The sequence below is a fragment of the Dasypus novemcinctus genome, chromosome 5, assembly GCF_030445035.2.
Source record: "Dasypus novemcinctus isolate mDasNov1 chromosome 5, mDasNov1.1.hap2, whole genome shotgun sequence".
NCBI lineage: Eukaryota > Metazoa > Chordata > Mammalia > Cingulata > Dasypodidae > Dasypus > Dasypus novemcinctus.
In genome coordinates, this window is record NC_080677.1 from 93,396,009 (window position 1) to 93,421,362 (window position 25,354).

At 37.3% G+C, this 25,354-nt stretch overlaps 1 protein-coding gene and 1 pseudogene across 8 annotated transcripts in view; one reads left to right on the forward strand and one right to left on the reverse strand.

Annotated features, from left to right (window-relative positions):
- The window catches only part of ST7 (suppression of tumorigenicity 7), a 318,541-nt gene that overhangs the window by 194,846 nt on the left and 98,341 nt on the right, over positions 1-25,354 (forward strand). For all 8 annotated transcript variants that reach the window (XM_058297257.2, XM_058297256.2, XM_058297255.2 and 5 more), the window contains one exon: positions 648-745. In XM_058297257.2, coding sequence (XP_058153240.1) covers positions 648-745 — 98 coding nt within the window. The remainder of the gene's footprint in view (positions 1-647; positions 746-25,354) is intronic.
- LOC101429301 (large ribosomal subunit protein uL30m pseudogene) lies at positions 9,679-10,287 on the reverse strand (annotated as a pseudogene).

Here is a 25,354-nt window from a genome sequence, read left to right on the forward strand (position 1 = left end):
CTAACACTAGGGTAGTTTTTCTTTTCTTTTTTCTTTTTTTGCATACTCTATTGTCTTATCTGGAATGTGTTATATTGCCATTTAAAATTGACTGCTTTGGGGACCTGGAGATGATTATGATGTCACTCGTGTTAGGGAAAGAATAATAAAAAACAGAAATTCAAGATGAGGCTTCTCCAGACTTAATGTCTAGAGGGGAAAAACATAGTTGATCAGGATGCAGCCTTAGATTCACCTCTCTGCAGCTTTACCCAAAGCATGCACACTTGAAAAATGTGGAATTCTTGCTCATAAACCAAATGCAAAGTGAGTATGTTCTCAGCACTCTGTGACAGATGATTTTACTTCTCAAATATTCAACGTCCTAACTCAAAAGCGTGGATTAGGTCACCAGTCACATGATTTGATCTTTGGAAGTCTAAGTACTTTGACTTTACTCTGTATTCATTCTACTATTAACAAAGTTGTCAGTGCTCCTGGCAATAAGGAAAGGCTAAAGGAGAAATCTCATCTCTCTAGGGTTCCTTTAAGGGCACAATAAATGGGCCTCTGTAATTTTTCTTGCTGGTCAGCTGAAAGCTCATGTTTTGTTTGTTTATTGGTGGTTTTTGTTTTTAAATTTTTATGTTTTATATCTCCCTCTTCAGGACGAGACACCAATGTCTTAGTCTACATCAAAAGAAGGCTAGCAATGTGTGCCAGAAGACTTGGGAGGACCAGAGAAGCTGTGAAAATGATGAGAGATGTGAGTTTGAATTTGTGTTTGGGTTTGGTGGCAGTGCACCTGACTTTGAGAGGAAAGAGCTCTCTGAGTACCCATAGCAGTGAACTCCAGTGATGTTGTACAGGCCCCATGGACTCTGGAGCCAGACCACTTGCAGTTCAGTTTTAACCCCCCAACTTACTAAAGTCTCCTCCAGGTTGATGAATGCTCTTGGGCAAGTTACTCTCTGTGCTTTAGTTTTCTTAGTCTGTAAAATGGGGATAATAATAACAATCTTAATATTACTTCCTAGAATTTTGGTAAGGATTAAATGAGAGAGTATCTGCAATGCTGTCAGTAGAGTGAATCATATAAAAAAATCTCAATAATTGTCCTCATTATTATCCTTTTGGGCTGTACCCAGAAGCTAAGAATGAGATCAGCCATTTTAACAAATTGGCTTTTTTTGTGTGAAGTTTGTTAGTAAGATTTGAAAAAACTATGGGTCAAATTGCTATCCTCAATAATACTATTATGAGCTAATTTTATTGTAGTCATTTCTTATGTATTCTTAAATCCTTCCTTGAATCAGGATATTTCATTCTTGGTAGTAAACATGAGAATTAAGGAGAGAGACACAGTTGAGAATTTTAAAACCAAAGAGAAACAAGGGATGTTATATGGTTTTAAATCAGAACACTGGTTTTGTGGGAAACTAGCTGAGGAACTTTTACTTTCATATTTTTACAAGAAATATTTTTCATAAGAAACTGACACCAGAGTGAATTCTACATATAAGTCCTTTTAAAAAGACCTCAAAATTTTTTTGTCAATATGTAATTCTTCTGCTGTCTTCCTGAATTAGGAGATATAGATAACTTCCTGTTATGCAGATGACAGAACCAAGGGTCAAGATGAAAGTGGCAACTTGCCTAATTCTTAGCTTGTGAATTTGAGAACAGGATGTTGTAAACTTAGCGAGCCTTTTCTCAGTTTGTTCTTGGTAGGGGAGTTATTCATGTGAATTCCCAATTACTCTTTGGAGGAGAGTCCTTACTCTTGCACTCCAGGCCAACTACTTATGTTTTTTTCTGCAAGTTACAGCATGATGTGAAGGCCCACTTGAGGCCCATGCTTGAGTTTTGTCTGTAGTATAGCCTTCAGACCTGAGGAGAGGAACAGGAGGAAGAAGATTCCAAGAAAATTCCATTTGACTGAAAGTGATAGATGCTGTTTAGGTAAAGCCACTGCAAGGGGGATCTCCCAGGATTAAATTCCTTTAGTTGAAGGAAGAATTTGAAGAATGTTTGTTATATGATATAGATGCTAATTTTAGGAAAAGGGAATTTCTACAGACACATGAACTTGCTCTCAGTTTTTTAACTTGCATTAATTGGGCAAGATGCCACTTTCATCTTGACTCTTGGTTCTTTCATCTTCATAACAGGAACTTATCTTTGTCTCCTAATTCAAGAAGACCGTAGAAGAATTAAACATTGGCAAAACTTTTTTGAGGACTTATATGTAGAATTCACCTTGGTGTCAGTTTCTGGTGCTTGCTAAAGAAGGAACTGTGCCAGTTAGTTTGGCTGTGAAGTAGCTGGGGATTTTATCAAGATCAGGGTATTTCTCTGTATTAACTTGGTCCAACTATACTGAGCCTTTAACAAGCTATTTTATAATTATTGCTTCTTATTAACCTTAATTATCCTGCAACAGGCTTGCATGGAAGGGGAGCAGATTTCAGTGATTTTCTTTATTTTATGCTTGGGCAACTTTGTAGGAAAAACAAAATCTGATGACTTTAACTCCAGTTTTTTTCTGTAAGTCTTGTTCTGTTTATCTTAGTCAGTATATACAAAAAATCAGTACATCTGTACTATGATTTGCTTAACATTTTATATTCATATTTCCATTTATTGACATAGTCCAAATATGGATCATGAGCAAAAAGCCAGGATGGGTAAGTGGATGTGGCTCAAGTGATAAGGCCTCCGCCTACCATATGGGAGGACCGGAGTTTGATCCCTGGGGCCTCTTGTTGAAGAAGAGAAAGTATGCCTCCACGATGAGCCAGTGCCTGTGTAGTGAGCTGAGTGCCCATGCAGTGAGCCGAGTGCCCGCATGGTGAGCCAAGTGCCCACAAATACCCACGTGGTGGTCCAGTGCCCGTGCAGCGAGCCAGGGCCTGCACGGTGAGCTGAGTGCCCATGTGAGTGCCCATGTGGTGAGCCAAGTGTCCACATGGTGAGCCAATGCCCATGCAAGTGAGTTATGCAGCAAGATGATGACACAACAAAAAAGAGATGAAGGGTAGAGTCAAGGTGAAGTGCAGCAGAGAGGAGGAACTGAGGTGGTACAATTGGCAGGTAAACTCTCTCCACATCAGAGGTCCCTAGGATTGAATCCTGGTGAATCCTAGAAGAGAAAGACAAGAAGAGAAGACAAAAAGAGAAATAGATACAGAAGATGACACAGTGAGTGGACACAGCAAAAACAGCAGGGTGGGGGAGGGGGGAGGGGAAAAATAAAATAAAAAAGAATTAAAATAGGCACTGCTTTGGGAAAAAAAAAAACAGGATGCGGTGAAATAAATGCTAGGTCAGGAGTCAGAAAACCTAGATGTGAATCTCAGTTTTGCTCTTTACTAGTTTTGTTACCCTGAGCAACTCACTTGCCCTTTTTTGAGCTTTTCATTTTTCTTCTGCAAACTGGGAATAATGATTATTACCTAAAAGAGTACTTGAGGGAGTGATGGAGAAATTTAAATGAGATAATATAAAAATACACCTGGCATATAATAGGCATCTCCCTCCCTATTTTTTCCTATTATGTAATAAGTATACCATAATTTGTTTGGCTGTTGATGGATATTTTGGTATATTTCTGATTTCTTTTTCTTGTGTGATTCAATCAAGCAATCTCTTTCTCCATATACGTATATATACATATTTATGCATGTGTATATCAGTGTGTATACAGTATGTATTGGGGATTCTTGTATTGCATTTCTAAAAATCTTTATATTATTAGACTACCAGTACATACTGCCATTTGACTGGGATTATGGGACATCCAAAAGATGTTACAGCTCCTGTTGTAACAGTTTTGTGTGGGACATTGTTAGACATGGTGGAGATGTGTTTTGATGATAAATGTTCAAAGTGCTCTTTCCTACAGAAACTCCTTTTCTCAATCCTCTCACCCCAAATGGAGTGGGGGATGGGGAGGACCTCTCTCTCTGTTAAAGAAGCAGCTGGTTCTAGTTTTGCAGGAGACAGTTGTTGCTGGGCCTGACTCATTTGACTCCTCTCAAGTGATGACTCATGCACAAATGGGGACTTCATTGAGGGGTCCACTCCCTTTACAACATGTACCATCTTGCTGGAGAACTTTCTCTGTTAAAACTGCACTGTGGACTCCAGGCAGCATGCTGATGAAGAATGAAGGCAGGAGGATCTGCTTTTTCATTAAAACAGCCATATTTTCCTCATATGCATTGTTATAAATTTTCCTAGAACCAATTTTAATGTGTAAATAGAATGCCAGAGTCAAAATGTCTTCCATATAGAAATTTCTCTGGAAATGCCTTCAAGAAGGAAAAACTGTTAACTGGTAAAATATCCTGAAAGAGAATGAAAGGGAATTCTGGGAAGGACAGCTATAGATTATTTTTTAACCATTTCCATGGCTCAAAATTTTATCACAGACCTAATAAATTATTGATGTTGCAAGTGGACTATTGAAGTAAAAACACATCAACTCCTTAATGTCAAGATTCATGTCCTCGTTTTTAAAAAAAGTAATACATTAATTATTTTGAATTTCTAGGATGTTTTTACAAATGACTCATGTTAATAGTCTCCTTTTGAAATAAAAAAATGGGAACACCTCCTTACCAAATGAAATCACTCCCTTCTTGGAACACCTTCTTTACGTGGCTTTAGGATACCATGTCCTCTTAGTTCTCCTAAAATCTCACATTCCCCTTGCTGGATCCTTCTCATCTTCCTGATTTCCAAAATTTGAAATGTTCCAAAATTTGAAGGGTTCCCTACCATGTCCTCTTAGTTCTCCTAAAATCTCACGTTCCTCTTGCTGGATCCTTCTCATCTTCCTGACTTTCGAAATTTGAAGTGTTCCCTAGCCAGCTCTGAGCCTTCTTTTCTTTCTCCTTCTACAATCTTGAATGACTGCATCCGGTCCCAGAGCTTTTAACACCATCTAAATGGCAACAAATATTTCTAAAGTTTTACTATATTTCAAGTTTTGTTCTTAGTGTTTTATGAATATAAACTCACTTAATCCTCATAACAACCCTTGACCTGGGTGCTTGTTCAAGGTCACACAGCTAGTGATTATTTTTTAGTGTGGTCTACCTAATATTTGTATCAGAAATGTGCACCCTGCTAGTATAGGACTTCAATAAAATAATTCACATAAAGCACTTAGCACAGGACTTCAAGAATAGAAAGGCTCGGTGTTGCTATTCTTACCATTATTGTCCAAGATATATTGTTCAGTGAAAAGAAAAGGTATAGACATTAGGTATGGTTTGCTTCTTTCAATTAAAAAATAGATGGTTTTCAAACTTTTTGGATTCTAGACTCCTTTAATATTATTGGAAACCCCCAAAAACTTTTGTTTGTTTGGGCTTATCTATTGCGATTTACCATTCTAGAAATTAATACTGAGAGATTTAAAAATAGTAACTCATGTTAAAAATAACAGTTATAAACATTGTATGTTCATACAAAAAAAGTTTTTATGAAAAATAGCTATATTTTCTAAACAGAAAAAATAAGCGAGAAGAATGGCTTTGTTTTTACATATTTGCAACTCTCTTTACTATCCAACTGAATAGAAGACAACTAGACTCTCACTTCTGTCTGCTTATACAGTCAAAGGCCTCTGGGGACACCTGTGTATACTCATGAGAGAATGAAAGTAAAAAAGGCAAATAACATCTTAGTATTACTATGAAAATAATTTTGTTATCAGAATTCCTTGAAAAGAAGTCAGGAACCCCTTGGGGTTCCAGACAGTACCTGGAGAGCCAAGGTACACATATAATAAAAAGTCTTAAAATATGCAGAAAATTGTTAGCAGTAACGTTATAGCTGTCTTTCTACTTGAGGTGTTTATATAATGTGGAATTATTAGAATAAAAATGTTGTTCTTACTTTCTTATGAGGATAGAAATAAAATGAAAAAGGCAATAAAGGGTGGTGGACTCGGCCCGGTGGTTAGGGCACCTGTCTATTACATGGCAGGTATGCGGTTCAAACCCTGGGTTTCCTTGACCCGTGTGGAGCTGGCCCATGTGCAGTGCTGATGCGTGCAAGGAGTGCCGTGCCATGCAGGGGTGTCCCCTTCAAAGGGGAGCCCCATGCGCAAGGAGTGTGCCCCATAAGGAGAGCCGCCCAGCGCGAAAGAAAGCCCAGGAATAGTGCCGCACATACGGAGAGGTGACGCAGCAAGATGACGCCACAAAAAGAAACAGATTCCCGTGCGGCTGACAACAACAGAAGCGGACAAAGAAGACGACACAGCCAATAGGCACAGAGAACAGACAACCAGGGTGGGGGGGAATGGGAGAGAAATAAATAAATCTTTAAAAAAAAAAAAGGCAATAAAGTTGGACCCCTTATCTTACACTGTTTATAAAAATGAACTCAAAATATATCAGTGACCTAAATATAAGAGCTACAGGTATAAAACTCTTAGAAGAAAATGGGAAAATTTTCATGACCTTGGATTTTAACATTGGATTTTTAGACATTACATGAAAAATATGAACAACAAAGTAAAAATAGGGCTTCATCAAAATTCAGAAGTTTTGTTTATCCAAAGGACATTATCAGGGAAGTGAAAGGCAACCCACAGAATGGAAGAAAATATTAGAAAATCATATATCTGATAAGGTTCTAGTATCCAGAATATGTAAAGAACTCTTATAACTCAATAAGTAAAAGACAATCCAAATAAATCATGGGCAAAGGACTTGAATAGAAATTTCTCTAAAGAACGCATACAAATAGTCAATAAGCATATTTTAAAATGTCCAACATCATTAGCCATTAGGGAAATGCAAATCAAAAGTACAATGAGATACTATTTCACACCACTGGGGTGGCTATAATTTAAAAAATTAAAAAAAACCAAATGGTGACATATGGAGAAATTGGGACGCTTGTACATTGCCGGTAGAAATGTGAAATCATGTAGCTGCAGTGGAAAACAGTTCGACAGTTCCTCAAAAAGTTAAACATAGAATTACCATATGACCCAATGATTCCTCTCCTAGGTATATAAACAAAAGAATTTAAAAGAAGGATTCAAAAATATTTGTACACTGATGTTCATGGCAGTATTATTCACAGTAACCAAAAAATGGAAACAACCCAGATGTCCAGCAACAGATGAATGGACAAAATATGGAATATCCATATCATGGAATATTATTCAACCATAAAAAGGAACAAAGTACTGATACATACTACAAAGTGGATAAACCTCAAAAACATTATGCTAAGTGAAAAAAGGCAGACAAAAAAGCTCACATATTGTATTATTTCATTTATATGAAACATTCAGAATAGATTAATCCATGAAGATAGTAGATTGTTTGGTGGTTGCCAGGGACTATGAGGAGAGGAGAATGGGGACCAATTGCTCAATGGGTATGGAATTTCCTTTTGAGATGATGAAAATTTTTTGGAACCAGAGAGGTGGTGGTTGCACAACATTTTGAATGCACTAAATGCCACTGAGTTGTTATATGAATTTTACCTCAATTTAAAAAAAGAAAGAAAAAAGACTGAGACAATTTTCAGAAAAAAAGGCATATGCAAAAAGGTGAAAATGGTATCGATAAAGGGAGATGTGGACATCAAAGAGAAGCTTTGCACCTAAAATTCTCTTTTAAAACCAAACCTGTACCTATTTATTATTAAGTTATATATAAAAGCAAAATATAGGTACTCTGAATATAGAACCTTCATTCTTTCTGAATCTTCACTACTACATCAAGTCAGCTGAAAACACATTGATTATGGCCTTTTACCATGTTAAACTCATTCTCTGCCTAGCCTGTGAAAATTATAACTGCTAATTATCCTTCTTGAATTCTTATTCTTGCACCTTTACAAAAAAATATTTAGAGGAAGCTGCATTTACTCCATCCCTGTGCTTGTATCATTCCTGCACTTTCAGCATCTTCCCCAGGATTCTCATTTGAGAACTAGAAGGTAATGAGTATTCCTATGTGCCAAGCATTCTGCTAAGAAGTTTACATATACCATCACATTTAATTCACGTATACCAGGGTGTCTTATTAAATTACAAAAGTAATATTTGCTCATTGTAACAAGTCAAAGAATGAGGAAGTTATGATATCCCATCCACTCCTACAATACCATCTCACTGAGTGTATGTACCAATATCTCAGTTTGGTGTATTTCTTCCACCCTCTTTCCTTTGCACGTACATAAGGATTTTTAAGTAGAATTTGTATCTTAACCACAGTTCTATGAGAGAATTAAGTTCTAATGGAGATGTTCCATTTCTGAGCATCTAATATGGGGTGTGCGTTCTAAAGAAAACATTTAAGTTTTTAAATATTTGCAGCTCTCTATTATCCTGCTGAATAGAAGACAGCTAGACTCTCACTTCTATCTGCTTAATTATAAGATATATGATTTTCTAATATAGTGCCATTTCCCTTGACCTCCCATTTTGTAATTATTTTCTCCCTAATCTCAATTTTTATTTCAAATTGCTTGTTCATGTGAGTCCTTCTTTAAGGGGAGATTAGGATTGAGTGAGCAGAGAGGATTTTTGAACCAGGTTTAAAAACATAGAAAAGGGTAATTGGAGTTCACTAGATTTTGAGCTCCTTTTTTTTCTTATATAGACCCTTTTCATTAGTGAAGACTAATAAAATACATGGCAGTAATACCTTTTTGTTGTTAAATTTTTTATTAGAGAAGTTGTGGATTTACAGAACAATTTCTCATAAAGTACTGGATTCCCATACATATCCCACCATCAACACCTTGCATTAGTAGGAGACATTTGTTACAGTTGATGATATCACTTCTCTGTAATTCTGTAATTAAACAGAAATTACCTCTGTTACAATTGATGAAAGATTATTAAAATAATATACATATTGTCCACAGTTTCCATTAGCTGTATTTTTTCTCATCTGCTTGTTGTGTTTGCTCTGTCTGCTCATTGTTTGTTTGTCTTCTTTAGGAGACACTGGGAACTGAACCTGAGACCTCTCATGTATGAGGCAGGCACTCAACTTCTTGAGCCACATCTTCTCCCCTTTTACAATTAACTATAGTCCATTATCTACAGTAGGGTTCACTGTGTTATACAGTCCTGTGTTTTGTATTTTAACTTTTATACTAGTAACATATATGACCTAAATTTTCCCTTTTAACCACATTCAAATGTATAATTCAGTGCTGTGAATTACACTTACAATAATGTTACCATCACCACCATTCATTTCCAAACTTTTCCAATCAACCTAAATAGAAATTCTGTACAAATTAAGCATCTTCTCCTCATTCTCTAACCCTAGTGTAAACCCTGGTAACCTATATTCTAGATTCTTTCTCTGAATTTGCTTACTGTAATTAGTTCATTCAGTGAGATGATACAATATTTGTCTTTTTGTCTCCTGGCTCTATTTTTTTTTTTCTTAATTTAATGACAATTGCCTACAGTGGCATTGGACCTGAACTTAGATGTTCAAAAAACTGCCATTCTTACCCATTTTGGAGTGAAACTACTAGGGGAAAAGGAGAGAGAATTAAAATAGTGCTTTAGTGTAGAACCAACGCCTCCAAGTCTATAAGTAAGGAAGAATGATACCATTTTCAGTGAGTGAAAATGACTGTTATTTAAAATATATTTTAGTGAAAATACTTCTTGCCACCTTTAAATAAAAAACAATTGCCTTTCTTTTTTTTAATCTGAAACTGCTCTGGCATTAGGACTTAAGTGCTTCCTGCTCCACAGGTTTTAGGTTCCACCGCACTACCAATTCCCCAGTGCTCTTGAGGCATGTGTTAGACATGTCTTCCTCAACTGGAAGTCCTTGTGGCAATTTCAGTGGCTGAATTCTTATCAAATGTTTAACCACTTTCAGTTTTGCATTCACTGAAGGGATATTCTTGTGAATTTGAGGAGTATGTGCCTTTTCTAATTTAAACTTCTTTATTATCTCTTTTTCCCAAAATGGACGGCCTTTTACACCTTTTATTCTGGTAACAACATGCAGTTTAGGAGGGTGTTCTGGATCCCCACCATATTTTTCATGATCTGCAGGTGAAATCTGAAATACCTTATCTGGAATTTCTTGACCTGGTAAATTTGTGACGAATCCAGTCTGTACAAATGAGGGACTCCACTCCTTTTGTCAAAGTCTGTAGATTGTCCGGGGGTCTCGGGACTATGGAGCGCAAAATTCCTGCCATTCAGTTTGGTGATTCTCTTCTGGGGGAGTGGATCAGCTCATGTGATGTGGTTGAGTGCCTGCTTCCCAAGTATGAGATCCCAGGTTTGATCCCTCGTACCTCCTGTGATGTGGACAAAGCGTTGGAGTTGGCAACCAATTCAAGAGGTCCCTGCTTAAACAAACTTGAATTCCGTCTCCCAGTTTGTCCAGTCATGCCACTAGACCCTTGAGCCTCGAGAGCCGGGGACCAACAAGCGTTGTAGTCCCAGACCCTAGAGCTGAGTGGGACATGTCCCCGGACCCCTGAGCTGGGACAAGAGAGCCCTCTCTTGGCTTATTTGCTTCAACATAATGTCCTCAAGGTTCATCCATGTTGTCACATGCATCAGGACTTCATTCCCTTTCTGACTGAATAATGTTCATTTGTATATGTATGTACTGCATTTTTGTTTGCTTATCAGTTGATGGTCACGTGGGTTGCTTCCATCTTTCAGCAATTGTGAAAAATGCTTGTATGAATATCAGTATGCAAATATCTGTTTGAGTCCCTGATTTCAGTTCTATTGGTTATATACATATGAGCAGGATGGCCAGGTGCTATTGTGATTCTATTCTTAGCTTCTTGAGGAACTGCCGAATTGTCTTCCATAGCAGCTGTACAGTTTTTCATTCTCACCAGCAATAACTGAGTGTTCATATTTCTTCATATCTCTCCAAAACTTACAGTTTTCTGTTTCCTTTTTTTTTAAATACTGGCTATTCTACTGGGTGTATAATGATATCTCATTATGGTTTTGATTTGCATTTCCTAATAGGTAGTGATGTTGAGCATCTTTTCATGTGCTTTGTAATTCATTGGATTATCCTTTTTGGAGAAATGTTTATTTTTGCCCATTTTTAAATTGGTTTTTTTTTTACTGTTGAGTTATAGAATTTCTGAAGTATTTTATATATTAAACCCTTATCGGATATGTGGTTTCCAAATATTTTTTCCCATTATGTAAGCTTTCTTTTCACTTTCATGACAAAGTCTTTTGATATGAAGAAGTTTTAATTTTGAGGAGGTCTCATTTATCTACTCTTTTGTTGCTTGAGCTCTGGTTGTTAAGTTTAAAACCATTGCCTAACATAAGATTTTGAAAATCAATATTTTGTTTTAGGAGTTTTATAGTCTTGGTTCTTGCATTTAGATCTTTGATCCATTTTGAGTTAATTTTATTATATGGTCTGAGATGAGGTCTGCTATAGATATCCACTTCTCTCAGAACCATTTGTTCAAGAGACTGTTATTTCCCTATTGAGTGGACTTGGAAGACTTGTCAAAGATCAGTTGGCCATACATAAATTGTACCCCTCTTTTATCCATGTAAAATTGCTATTTATTGAATTTCCTTTTAAAAGCTGAATTTACTTGTCTTTTTCCTTTCTGTTTAAGCATCTTAACAGAGGATTTGTTACTTTTATTATTTGATTATTAAAATAATTGATTTTGAAAGCATGAAAATAACAAATTAGCAATCATGAAAAAACAATAATGCCTTTATTATCAAGTGTTAAGCACAATTCTTATAACAAACTGTGGTGAACCCTTTTTTTTTTTTTGTTTTTCCTTTGCTGCAGTATTTTCACATGAATAAACAAAAAATCCATGATGAGCAATTGCAATGTTGGCTGGTATATCTTTTTTTCTTTAACATTTAAAAACTTTTTTAGTTTATTTTTCACCCAAACCCCCTCCCCCCCACACACACACACCTGATAGTTCCCTCCCATGCAGTAGGAATGTCCAACGGTTTGAGTCACGTCTGCTTCTGATGTATCTTTTATGTACAGGGAATTTGAAGAGGACAGTAGATTCATTTAGAAGTATAATTGGTGCTGTGATTATAGCAATACTTAACTTTTGTTAGTCATACTTTATCTTTTTTGTGTTAGCTTTTTTTTTAAAGATTTATTTATTTTATTTATTTCTCTCCCTTTCCCACACCCCACCCGGCCCTACCCCACCCTACCCTGGTTGTCTGTTCTCTGTGTCTATTTGCTGCGTCTTCTTCTTTGTCCGCTTCTGTTGTTGTCAGCAGCACGGGAATCTGTGCTTTTTTGTTGTTGCATCATCTTGTTGTGCCAGCTCTCCATGTGGGCGGCGCCATTCTTAGGCAGGCTGCACTTTCTTTTTGCTCTGGGCGGCTCTCCTTACCGGGCGCACTCCCTGTGCGTGGAGCTCCCCTATGCTGGGGACCCCCTGCGTGGCAGGGCACTCCTTGCACATCAGCACTATGCATGGGCCAGTGCCACACGGGTCAAGGAGGCCCGGAGTTTGAACCGTGGACCTCCCATGTGGTAGACGGACGCCCTTACCACTAGGCCAAGTCCGCCGCCTGTGTTAGCTTTTTAAAAATGTTTAGTTTTCCTCTTGTTACGGTAAACTGCTGAACTTACCTGAAGGATGTAGAATACTGTTTAAAAAATATATGTGTACGACTGGGTCAAAGAATTGTGCAGTCATTTCTTTTTTAATTTTTAAAATTGAGGGTGATAGATATCTGAGAACATCAGATCTAATAGAGCATGGTCACACTATTTAATTTAAGCAAAGTCTCTTGTGAATATTCCACTTTGAATGTAAACTAATGAATAAATCTGACCACCAAGATTATGTTTACCTGGAGTTTCAAAGCACATTGTCTACAAATGGAAATTGAAATTTATAAAAATTTTGATGTTAATGTATTTTTTAAAAAGCACCTAATTTTTTCACTGAAAGAAGGACACTATTAGTTTTATTCTTAAATGTGGTAGATCTTAATATTCTTCTTAGCTGACCAGTGATTCCATTTGTTCCAGTTTGAAATAAGTATCCTGTGAGTCTAAGATAAATTAGTAGCAGGCAGATCAAGTTTTAGTATCAGATGTTAAAGAGGAAATTTCAGTGGTTTTAATGTTTGTACATAAATACTAATATTTTTGAGCATTGTTTTGTATTTGTTATACTTTAATACCTGGTATACAGTTCCAGTAATAAAAATCTGGAAATATTTTTAAAAAATCAATTGGCCATAGATGTGAAGGTCAATTTCTGAATTCTTAATTTGATTTCATTTGTTAATATAGCTATCCTTGTGCCAGTACCCTGCTACTTGACCACTCTAGCTTTGTATATGCTTTTTGTTTTGTTTTTTAAAAATTTATTTATTTTGAAGAAACTTTATATTACATAAATGTTACATAGAAAATTTAGGAGGGAAGTGGATGTAGCTTAAGCGATTGTGCTCCTGTCTACCATATAGGAGGTCCCAGGTTTGGTTTCAGGGGTCTCCTGGTGAAGGTGTCCTGGCCGACATGGAGAGCTGATGCAACAAGATGACAGAACATAAAAGAGACACAGAGGAAGGACAATGAGAGGAACAAGAAATCAGGGAGCTGAGGTGGCTCAAGCAATTGAATACCTCTCTCCCATGTTGGAAGGTCTTGGGATCAGTTCCCAGTGCCTCCTAAAGAGAAGATGAGAAGACAAGCAGACACAAAAACACACAGCAAATGGACACAGAGAGCAGACAGCGAGTGCAAGTGGCAAGGAGGGGTGGGAAAAACAAAATAAAAAATCTTTAAAAAAAAATTTTAGGGGACTCACATATGCCCCAATCACTCCTCCTTCCATACTTTCCTACATTAACAACATCCTTCATTAGTGTGGTATTTGTTAAAATTGATGAACACATATTGATGCATTAACGCTAACTGTGTATTATAGTTTACATTATAGTTTATACTCTGTCCCACTCAATTTTGTAAGTTATGACAAGATATATAATGGCCTGTCATTGCAACATCATGCAGGACAATGCCAATGTCCTGAAAATGTCTCCATATTATGCCTATTTTTCCTTCTCTTTCCCCTCAGAACCTCTGGGGGCCACTGCCTCCACATCAATGATGAAAGGTCTTTCGTTGCTAGAATAGCAATAAGTCTATAGTAAAATAATAGTAAGTCTACTTTAGTCCATTTTTCACTCCCCAGTGTTGAGGATTTTGTGATGGTGGTGACCACTCTCCCCTTAATTGAGAGGGGGCTTAGATCCCATGGGGCAGGTGGATGGAACTCTCTTGCTTGCAGTTGTATATTCTCTTTATTCCTTGGAATGCTTGTTGTCCATCATCATCATCATCACCTTGTTAGTTGTCCTGGGTGAGTTCAATGAACTTGAGGTAGATTTTGCAACTCTGCTGAGATTCAGGGCCCAACTGGCACATGGATGGACCAAAGATTTAAGTCTCTTGGATATACACCTATCAAGTATAGTATTAACTGTAGGTTCAAATAGAAGGGGCAGAAGAGCCATGTGTAAGGAAACCACAGTCCAACCTGTCACACTGGAGAGCATAAGTTCCAAGGTAAGGCCCACGAGCAGGGTGCCATATTCCTGAGCTGTCAGCCCTGCCTATAGTGTCTGGATGTCTCCAGAACCCTCAGGAGCCCAGCTCTTTGGGACAATATTTACTTTGGCAGTCAATGAGATCCTGCTGAGATGTGCATAAGCATAACCTCTTGAATGACATCCCGACCTACTTGAAATCTCTTAGACATGAGAACTCATTTGTATTTATAATTTCGCCCTTAAGGTTAAGGTCTTTTCCAGGCACTTTGCTAGTTCATGCTTGGTAGTAATCCCTCAGTGCCGAGGGGGTTCACCCCAGGAGTCATGTCCCATGCTGGTGGGAGACAGTGCATTTATATGGTGAGTTTGGCTTCTAGAGAGAGGCCACATTTGAGCAACAAGGAGTCCCTTAGGAGATAACTCTTAGGCAACATATAATACTAGGCTGTTTCAATTTCAAAAGAAAAGATTCATAAGTACAATTATCAAGTGCTTGGCGTAGTGGTCCATTCTTCTTCACTGTGTGCTGCCCCTGCACTTGGGGGATTCCTGCTGTCCCACTAGAGAATGAAGTCCCCCAGGATGGGCACTGGATCTTCTTTTGGTTATTGTGTGGATTATTGTGTGGATCTCCATCCACCATGGCAATGTCCCATGAATACTTGAATAACTTCATGTGCCTTAGAGGCTTGCCCCTGATGAACTCCCTCCCATGCATCCCCCATCACTGACACCCCACACCAATGTTTTTGCCCTGCCAAAGTTGTGACCCTTTTGTGATCCAAAACCTCTCCAAAGATTAAGCCAAGAAAGTAACCAAATAAAAATAGTAAGAAAATGAAATAATAATGATAATTTAAAAAATAACGTCTAAAATACAAAAAAAAAAATTTAAATTAGAAAAAGCTTTTTTAGACCATATGTCTTTTATCACTGTAAGGTCTGATGTCTTGTATGTACAGTGAGATTTTCTTTGGTATATTCCCCCAGTGTCTTTTTTTTTTTTTAAGCAGCCTACATTGGATGAAAGAAGAAATTGATGAACTCAACAGACCAATCACAAGTAAAAAGATGGAATCAGTTATTAAAAACCTCCCAACTAAGAAGAGCTCAGGACCAGATGGCTTCACAGGTGAATTCTACCAAGCATTCTGTAAAGAACTAATCCCAATCCTGCTTAAACTCTCCTAAACAAATAAAAGTGGAGGGAACATTGCCTAACTCATTCTTTGATGCTAACATCACCCTAATATCAAAGCCAAACAAAGATGCCACCAGAAAGATTAGACCAATCTCTCTAATGAACTAGATGCTAAAATCCTCAACAAAATACTTGCTAATCATATTTAGCAATACATCAAATGAATTATACATGATCACCAAATTGGTTCATCTTTGGTATGCAAGGATGGCCCAACATAAAATCAATCTATGTAATAAACACATTAAGAAATTGAAAGAACAAAATCACATGATCATCTCTATTGGTGCAGAAAAAGCATTCAACGAAATACAGCACTTTTTCCTGATAGAAACTCTTCAAAAGATAGGAATAGAAGGAAACTTCATCAACATGATAAAGGGTATACGTGAAAAATCCACAGCTAAGATCATATTCAGTGGTGAAATGCTAAAAGCTTTCCCTCTAAGGTCTAAAACAAGAGAAGAATGCCCACTGTCCCTGCTATTATTTAGCGTTGTGTTAGAAGTACTAGCTCTAGCATTTAGGCAAGAAAAATATATAAAAGACATCCAGTTTGGAAAGGAAGAAGTAAAAATTTCACTGTTTGCAGATGACATGATCCTATACATAGAAAGCCCTGACAAATCTACAACAAAGCTTCTAGAGCTTATAAATGAGTTCAGTAAAGTAGCATGCTATAAGATCAATGTGCAAAAATTATTGGCATTTCTGTACACCAATAATGAGCAATCTGAGGAAGAAATCAGGGAAAAAAATTCTATTTACAATAGCAACTACAAGAAGCAAATGCCTAGGAGCAAACTTCACTAAAGATGTACACAGGACTTGTACACAGCATTGTTAAAGGAAATCAAAGAAAACCTAAATAAATGGAAGAATATACATCCTGATCATGTATAGGAAGGTTAACCATCATTAAGATGTCTCGCCTATCCAAACTGATTTACAGATTTAATGCAATACAAATAAAAATTACAACAGCATTTTTTACTGAATTAGAAAACTAACTATGAAATTTATTTGGAAGGCAAGGGGTCCCAAATAGCTGAAGACATACTGAAAAAGAAAAATGAAATTGGAGGAATCATACTACTTGACTTTAAAACATACTACAAAGTTACAGTGGTCAAAACTGCATGGTATTGGCACAAGGAGAAACATACTGACCAATGGAACAGAACTGAGAGTTCAGATATAGATCCTTGCATATATGGTCAACTGATATTCAGCAAGGCCACCAGACCCACTCAACTGGGAGAGAGTGGCCTCTTCAACAAATGGTGCTTGGAGAACTGGATATTATAGCCAAAAGAATGGGAGAGGAACACCATCTCATGCCCTATACAAAAATTAAGATGGATCAAAGATCTAAATATAAGAGCCAAGACCATAAATCTCCTAGAATATAATGTAGGGAAGCCTCTACAAAATCTTGTCATGGGAAATGGTTTCACAATCTTTACACCCAAAGCGTGAGCAACAACAACAACAAAATAGGTAAATGGGACCTTCTCAAAATTAAAAGCCTTTGCACTTCAAGAGAGTTTGTCAAGGAAATGAAAAGGCAGCCTACTCAATGGGAGAAAATATTTGCTAACCATCTATTTGATAAGGACCTCATATCCAGCACATATAAAGAAATCCTACATCTTGAAAATGAAAAGACAAACAATTCTTTTAAAAAATGGGCAAGTGATTTGAATAGACACTTCTCCAAAGAAGAAATACAGATGGCTAAAAAGCACATGAAAAGATGCTCAACATCACTAGCTATTAGAGAAATGCACACCAAAACTACAATGAGATATCCTACACCCATTAGACTGGTGACTATTTAAAAAACAGAACTGTAAGTGTTGAAGAGGAAAGGGAACACTTATCCACTGTTGGTGGATATGTAGAATGGTGCAGGCTTTGTGGAGGACAGTTGGGCGGTTCCTCAGGAAGCTAACTATAGAACTGCTATATGATCCTGCAATCCCACTGCTGCGTATATATCCAGAGGAATTGCAAGCAGGGACATAAACAGATATTTGCACACTAGTGTTCACAGTGGCATTATTCACCATTGCCATAAGTGGAAACAACCCAAATGCCCATCAATAAATGAATGGATAAGCAAATTGTGGTATATACATATAGTTGAATATTACTCAGCTCTAAGAAGGAATACAGTATTAACACACAGCATAACGTGGATGAATCTTGAAGACCATATATTGAGTGAAGTAAACCAGGCACTGAAGGACAAATACTACATGACCTCACTGATATGAATTAAGCAAATTAAGCAGACTCACAGAGCTATAGTTTTCTTCGAAGATAGGTTTACAGGAGACAGAAAGGGAATAGAGGGTTGTGAGCTAATGTCCATATGGGCAAAATCTATAATAAGGTTGAAGGGTGTAGTTTTGCAGTGGATGGGCATGACAGTGGTGCAGTGATGCTATTGGGTTCAGCAGTGCTGGTCTGTGAGGTGTGTGGGGGGTTGGGTTGGGCTATCTATGGAAATGGTTGGGGGGAGGGGAAGGAGTAGGTGAACTCTGGGGATTTGCAGGCCTGTGGTTAAAACTACAACATTGGGAATAGTCTTCTGTATATGCTTTATGTCAGGAAGTGTGAGTCCTCCAACTTTGTTCTTTTTCAAGATCTTTTTAGCTATTCATGGCCCATTACATTACCCTTCCAAATTAATTTGATAATTGGCTTTTCCATTTTTGCAAAGTAGTCTGTTGTAAGTTTGATTGGGATTGCTTTGAATCTGTAAATCATTTGGGATAGAAATGACATTTTAATGATATTTAGTCTTCAATCCATGAACATGGCAGGCTCTTCCATTTATGTGGGTCTTTGATTTATTTTAGCAATGTTATGTAGTTTTCTGTGTATAACTCCTTTATGCCCTTGATTAAATTTATTCCTAGATATATTATTCTGTTAGTTGTTATAGTAAACGGAATTTTTTTCTTGATTTTTCCCCCTCAGATTACTCATTATTATTAGTGTATAGAAACACTACTGCCCACCACTTTGCTAAAATCTTTTATTCTAGTAGCTTTGTTGTTGATTTTTTGGGGACTTTTTATAGGATAATATCATCTATACATAGGCCAAGTTATACCTCATCCTTTCTAATCTGGATGCCTTTTCTTTCTTTTTCTTACCTAACTGCTCTAGCAATAACTTCTAACACAGTGTTGAATAAGGGTGGTAATGATGGGCATTCTTGTCTTTTTCTGAATCTTAGAAGGAAAGCTTTCAGCCTTTCACCATTGAGTATGATATTAGCTGTGGGTTTTTCATATGTACCCATTGTCATGTTGATAAAATTTCCTTCTATTCCTATTTTTTAAGTGTTTTTTTAAATCAAGAAAGGATGGCTGGGATTTTGTCAAATGCTTTTTCTGTGTCAATGGAGTTGCTCAGGTTTTTTTTTTCCCCCTTCATTTCATGAATGTGTTGTATTACATTAATTGATTTTCTTCTCTTTTTTCCAAGATTTATTTATTTCCCTCCCCTTCTCCCCCCCGCCTCAGTTGTCTGTTCTCTGTGTCTATTTGCTGTGTGTTCTTTGTCTGCTTCTGTTGTTGTTAGCGGCACGGGAATCTGTGTTTCTTTTTGTTGCATCATCTTGTTGTTGTGTCACCTCTCCGTGTGTGCGGAGCCATTCCTGGGCAGGCTGAATTTTCTTTCGCGCTGGGCGGCTCTCCTTACGGGGTGCACTCCTTGCGCGTGGGGCTCCCCTGCGCGGGGACACCCCTGCGTGGCATGGCACTCCTTGCACACATCAGCACTGTGCATGGCCCAGCTCCACACGGGTCAAGGAGGCCCGGGATTTGAACCGTGGACCTCCCATGTAGTAGACAGACATCCTAACCACTGGGCCAACTCTGCTTCCCAGTTGATTTTCTTATGTTGAACCACCTTGCACACCTAGGATAAAACCCACTTAATCATGGTGTATAATTATTTTATATGGTGGTGAATTAGATTTGCAAGTATTTTGTTGACGATTTTTGCTTCTATATTCATAAGAGAAATTGATCTATGATTTTCTTTTCTTGTGGTATCTTTATTTACCTTTGGTAATAGGGTGATGTTGACCTTTTAGAATGAATTAGGGAGTGCTTCTTCCTTTTAAACTTTTTGGGAGAGTTTCAGTTGGATTAGTATTGATTCTTCTTTGAATGATTAGTAGAATTCACCTGTGTATCTAGTCCTTGGCTTTTCCTTGTTGGGTGATTTTTGATGACTGATTCAGTCTCTTGTATTTGGTCTGTTCATCCAGAGTCAGTGTAGGTTGTTCTTGTGTTTCCAGCAAGTTGTCCATTTCATCTAGGTTGTCTAATTTCTTGGCATATATTTGTTCATAGTATCTTCTTTTGATCCTTTATATTTCTATGGTGTCAATAGTAATGTCCTCCTCATTTCTAATTTTATTTATTTGTATCTTCTTTCTTTTTTTCTTTGTCAGTAGCTAAGGGTTTGTCAATATCATTGACAAAAAATAGCTTTTGGTTTTGTTAAAAATGTCCTCTATTGCTTATTCTCAATTCATTTATTTCTGTTCTGATCTTTGTTATTTCTTTATTTCTGCTTGCTCTTTGGTTAGTTTGTTGCTCATTTTATAGTTCCTCTAGGTGTGTAATTTGGTCTTTAATTTTAGCTGCTGCTTTTTAAAATGTAAGCATTTAGGGTTATAACTTTCCCTCTTAGCACTACCTCCACTGCATTCCATATGTTTTGATATGTTGTATTCTCATTTTCGTTAGTCTCAAGATTTTTACAGATTTCCATTGTGTTGTCTTTTTTTACCCACTGATTGTTTGAGGATATTATTTAACTTCCATATAATTGTTTATTTTCTAGTTTTCTACCTGTTATTGATTTCCAGCTTCATTTTATTATGGTCAGAGAAGATGTATAACTTCAGTCTTTTTAAATTTATTGAGGTCTGTTTTGTGACCCACCATGTGGTCTGTCCTGGAGAATGATCCATGCACACTTGAGAAGAATGAATATCCTGCTATTTTGGCATGCTGTGTTCTTTGTATGTCTAAGTCTACATATTCTTCAAGTTCTCTGTTTCTCTATTATTGATCTTCTTTCTAGATGTTCTATCTATTGATGAGAGTAGTGTATTTAAGTCTCCATCTATTATTGTAGAGGTATCTATTTCTCCCTTCAGTTTTGCTATTGTTTGTGTTTTGTATTTTGGCACCCATTGTTAGGTGCATAAATATTTATGATGGTTATTTCTTCTTAGTGGAGTTTCCCTTATAGTAATATATAGTGCCCTTCTTTGTCCCTTGTAACAGCTTTTGATTTAAAGTCTGTATTGTCTGATATTAGTATAACTACCCCAGCTTTTATTTTTATTACTATTTTCATGGAATATCTTTTCCCAACCTTTCACTTTTAACTTGTCTCTTTGCATCTAAGGTGATTCATTTATAAACATCATATAGTTGATCATGCGTTTTTTAAGTCCATTTTGCCAATCTATATCTTCTTCTTAGGGAGTTTAATCCATTAACATTCACTGTTATTACTGTAAAAGCAGTATGCAGCCATTTTGCTAATTGGTTTTTATCTGTCTCTCTTTTCCTGTATTGCAACCTCCTTTTCTGTCTAGTTGATATATCTCACTCATCCCTGTTTCATTTCTGTTTCTGTATATTTTTAAAATACTTTCTTTGTAGTTACTCTGGGGTTTATATTACACAACCTACATCTATAACCTATTAATTTGAAAAGATATCAACTTAGCTTCAATAGCTTATACATTCTCCGCTTCCATATCTCTATTTCCCCTCTTTATGTTATTTTTGTACCCCTTTAACGCTATATATTTTGCATGTCCATTATCAGAAAATATGCCTTTTTCCTGTTTAGTTGTATTCTGACTCTTATATAGGAATTAATGAGTAGGGTTGTATAATGAAGATACAGTATTGTTGTTGGGTTTTGCATCTCTTCACCCTTACTGAAGATCTTCCTTTTTTAAAAATCCAAATCCAAGCCTCTCTCTCCTGTCTTTTGACAACTCCTTTTAGTATTTCTTTTGGTCCAAGTCTCTTTTTGATGTACACTCTCAATTTTTATTTATCTGTAAATATTTTAAACTCTCCTTCATTTTTGAAGGTCAGTTTTCCTGAATAAAGAATTTTGACTGGCAGTTTTTCTTTTTCATTACTTTAAAAGTTTTTCTTTTTTATTACTTCTTACCTCCCTGGTTTCTGATGAGAAATCAACCCTTAGTCTTACTGAGGATCCCTTGTATGTGATGAATTGCTTTTCTCTTGCCGGTTTCAGAATTCTGTCTTTGGCATTTGACATTCTGATTAGTGTATGCCTCAGACTAGGTCTATTAGGATTTATTCTGTTTGGAGTACATTGTTCTTCTTAGACATGTATATTTATGCCTTTCTTAAGAGTTGGGGAGTTTTTAGGCATCATTTCTTCACATATTCTTTCTGTCGCTTTTCACTTCTTATCTCCTTCTGGGACAGCCATGACATTATGTGCTTTGTGCTATTACTCAAATTTTTGAGACACTGATTAGTTATTTCTATTCTTTTCTATCTGTTCTTCTGACTGATATCAATTGTCCTATCTTCTAGTTTCACTGATTCTAATCTGTTGTATGCCCCTAGTGAATTTTTAATCTCTACTATTGTGCCTTTCATCCCCATTATTTCTGTTATGTTTCTTTTTATTCTTTCAAATTCTTCTTTATATTCACTTATTGTCTTCTTAATATCCATTATTTCTTTAAGCTTATTTTCCTTCATCTTCTTGAATTGATTTCAGAGATTTGTTTGAACTTTTTTTATTAGTTTCTCCAAATTCTTTGTCTCCTCTGAAGTTGTAATTTGTTCTCTTACCAGAACCACATCTTCCTGTTTCTTAGTATTGCTTATCATATACTCTGTGCCCCATTTTCCTTAGGCTTCTCAGTTCTGGGATCCACCTGTCTTTACAGCAGTTCCTTTCTTTTCTCTCTGAGTCTTTTCTCCTTCTGGTTTTGAAGCCGAGGAAGTATTTGATTCCTCTAGTATCTTGACTATGTCGCATAAAAGAATTTAGGAACATACCAGTTTAGTTAGGCCAGTAAAAAGAATTTATTGGGAAATGGGGGGAAAGAACAGAGTTTTCTGAGAAATGGGAAAGAAGGACAGAAATACACACCAAGATTTGATGGAAGCTCCTCTAGGCAGAGAGAGGCGGCTTTGGCTTGTGTGATTATCTTTTAAGCTATTAATTATTCCATCCCTTGCTAATGCTAAGAGGAGGAGCCCCAGCTGTTATTGGTTACCCCACTAATAGTGGAGGCCAATGGTGAGGCCTGTTTGGAATTTCCAGGGCCTCCCCTCAGTCCTGGAAAGAGTCCCAGCTGGGATCTCAAGGTCGAGGTCAGGGTCTCAGCATGGTCTTGCAGCCATGTTGTCTATTGGCCATGTTGTCTGCTGGGCCAGCTGCCTTTCCCCTTTCACTATACTAATCTGCTTAGGGTACACTGCTATATACTTTCACTATACTAACCCTGTTAGGGTACACTGCTCTGGGGAGCCAGATTGGGTTACTCCAGAAAAGTCTGTTTCACATTTAGTTTGTTAAGCCATTTTCTTTTGTCTCTCTTTTTTTTTTGACAGATCATTTTTGCTGAATATTATCTTTATTCCAATCTGAGAGTTGCCTTTTGGTTGATATTTTTAACCCATTTGTGTTTATTGTAGTCTTTTTCTGTTGAGAGTCATTTTTTGCTCTCTTTGATGTTTTCTAGTATACTCCCCTCCCCCCCCCTTCTTCTCTTCTGTTGAATAGTTCTTGTGCTGGTTCAATACATATACATTCTGTTTTATTCTTCTGGAGGCCCCAACTTACTAAGCTTTATACTTTCATTTATTTTTCTTGTTCAGTCTCAAGCTTATCAATAGCCCTGTCTGCTTCCCAAGTGAGAAAATTAATTTAGAATTTACTTACCCCTCTTTAGACTCACATAGCAACCAGGAAAATTTGTGAGAAGCTTTTCTCTTTGCACACATGTGCAGGCAGCACTGAGTCTGAAAACTTGCTTGCTGGCCTGGAAGAATTGTTTCTGTGACCAGGAGCCAGTGAAGTGTTGATTTCTGGGGTACACAGAAAGATGATTACTAGAAAAGACATCCTGGCTGACCTGAGCCAGCAAGAACAGTCTGTTTGCAGGGGATGCTTTTTTGTTTGCACAAAGGCAAGCAAAGCCAGTAATGTATGCAATAACCAAGGAGGCCAATGAGTTGGGTCTCCTGTATTTCCCTTGCTAATAGTTGATGCAAAAGTATTAATTATATCATTCTTCCTGAATAATTGTCTGCCCTACTTAATAAGGACAGATTTTCTGATTCCCTCCTCCTTTCCTTGGGCCTGGGGAAATGAATGTTGTGATTCAAGAGTCTTCAGTGCACAGTTATATTTTGGGACCACCTCTCACTTAGCTTTTTAAATACAAGCTGGGTTCCCAGTGGAACATCTTGCTTTACTTTCCTGCCAGTAAAAAGTTTACTGTTTTGGCAGAGTAGAAGTAATTACCGGGAAGCGGACTTGGCCCAATGTATAGGGTGTCCGTCTACCACATGGGAGGTCCACGGTTCAAACCCCAGGCCTCCTTGACCTGTGTGGAGCTAGCCCACATGCAGTGCTGATGCGTGTAGGGAGTGCCGTGCCATGCAGGGGTGTCCCCCTCGTCGGGGAGCCCCATGTGCAAGGACTGTGCCCCGTGGGGAGGGCTGCCCAGCCTGAAGGAAAGTTCAGCCTGCCCAGGAATGGTGCCACACACAAGGAGAGCTGATGCAGCAAGATGACGCAACAAAGAGACACAGATTCTTGTGCTGCTGACAACAACAATAAAAAAGCGGACAAAAGAAGAACACGCAGCTAAATCAACACCGAGAACAGACAACTGGGGCGGGGGGAGAAGGAGAGAGAAATAAATAAAAAATAAATCTAAAAAAAAAAGTAATTACCTTCTCTCTTCCTATCTTCAAATATCCTTCTCTTTAGGTACAAATGGATTGTCCCTACTGTTTAATGCATCACAGCTCCATTTCCCACTCTGACTCATGGTTCTTTTGCTCTTCCCTGGAGGGCCTGGAGCAACCCTTCTCAAATTCCAATTAGAGAGATGCTCTTTGCTTCTCTTCTGATAGAGTCCTCTTGCATTTAGGTGTGTTTCTTCCCTCCCATTTTCCTATGGGCAAGTTATTTCATTATATCAGTTTGACTGTGTCCTATTTTTCTTCTTAAAGTCATTGATTTTTGAACCCTCTTACTTTCTAATTCTTATGTAGATTGTTAGGTTTTATACCCACTGCCCAAATATAGTTTCGACTTATATTGAAACTCTGATGAATTCCATTGTTTCTTGAAAGCATTTCTAAGATTTTTACATTTTGCTGGGAGTTTTTTCTCAAGAAGTTTTTTCAGATAAAAAGTTAACCTTCACAGCTCCTGAATTGTTTAACATCTAATGCCTATCTAACAGTACTTCTGCTGCATGTAGTGAAGGCTTTGATCCATTTTCTTCTGGCATTTAGTAATCCTGATGAGAAATCTAA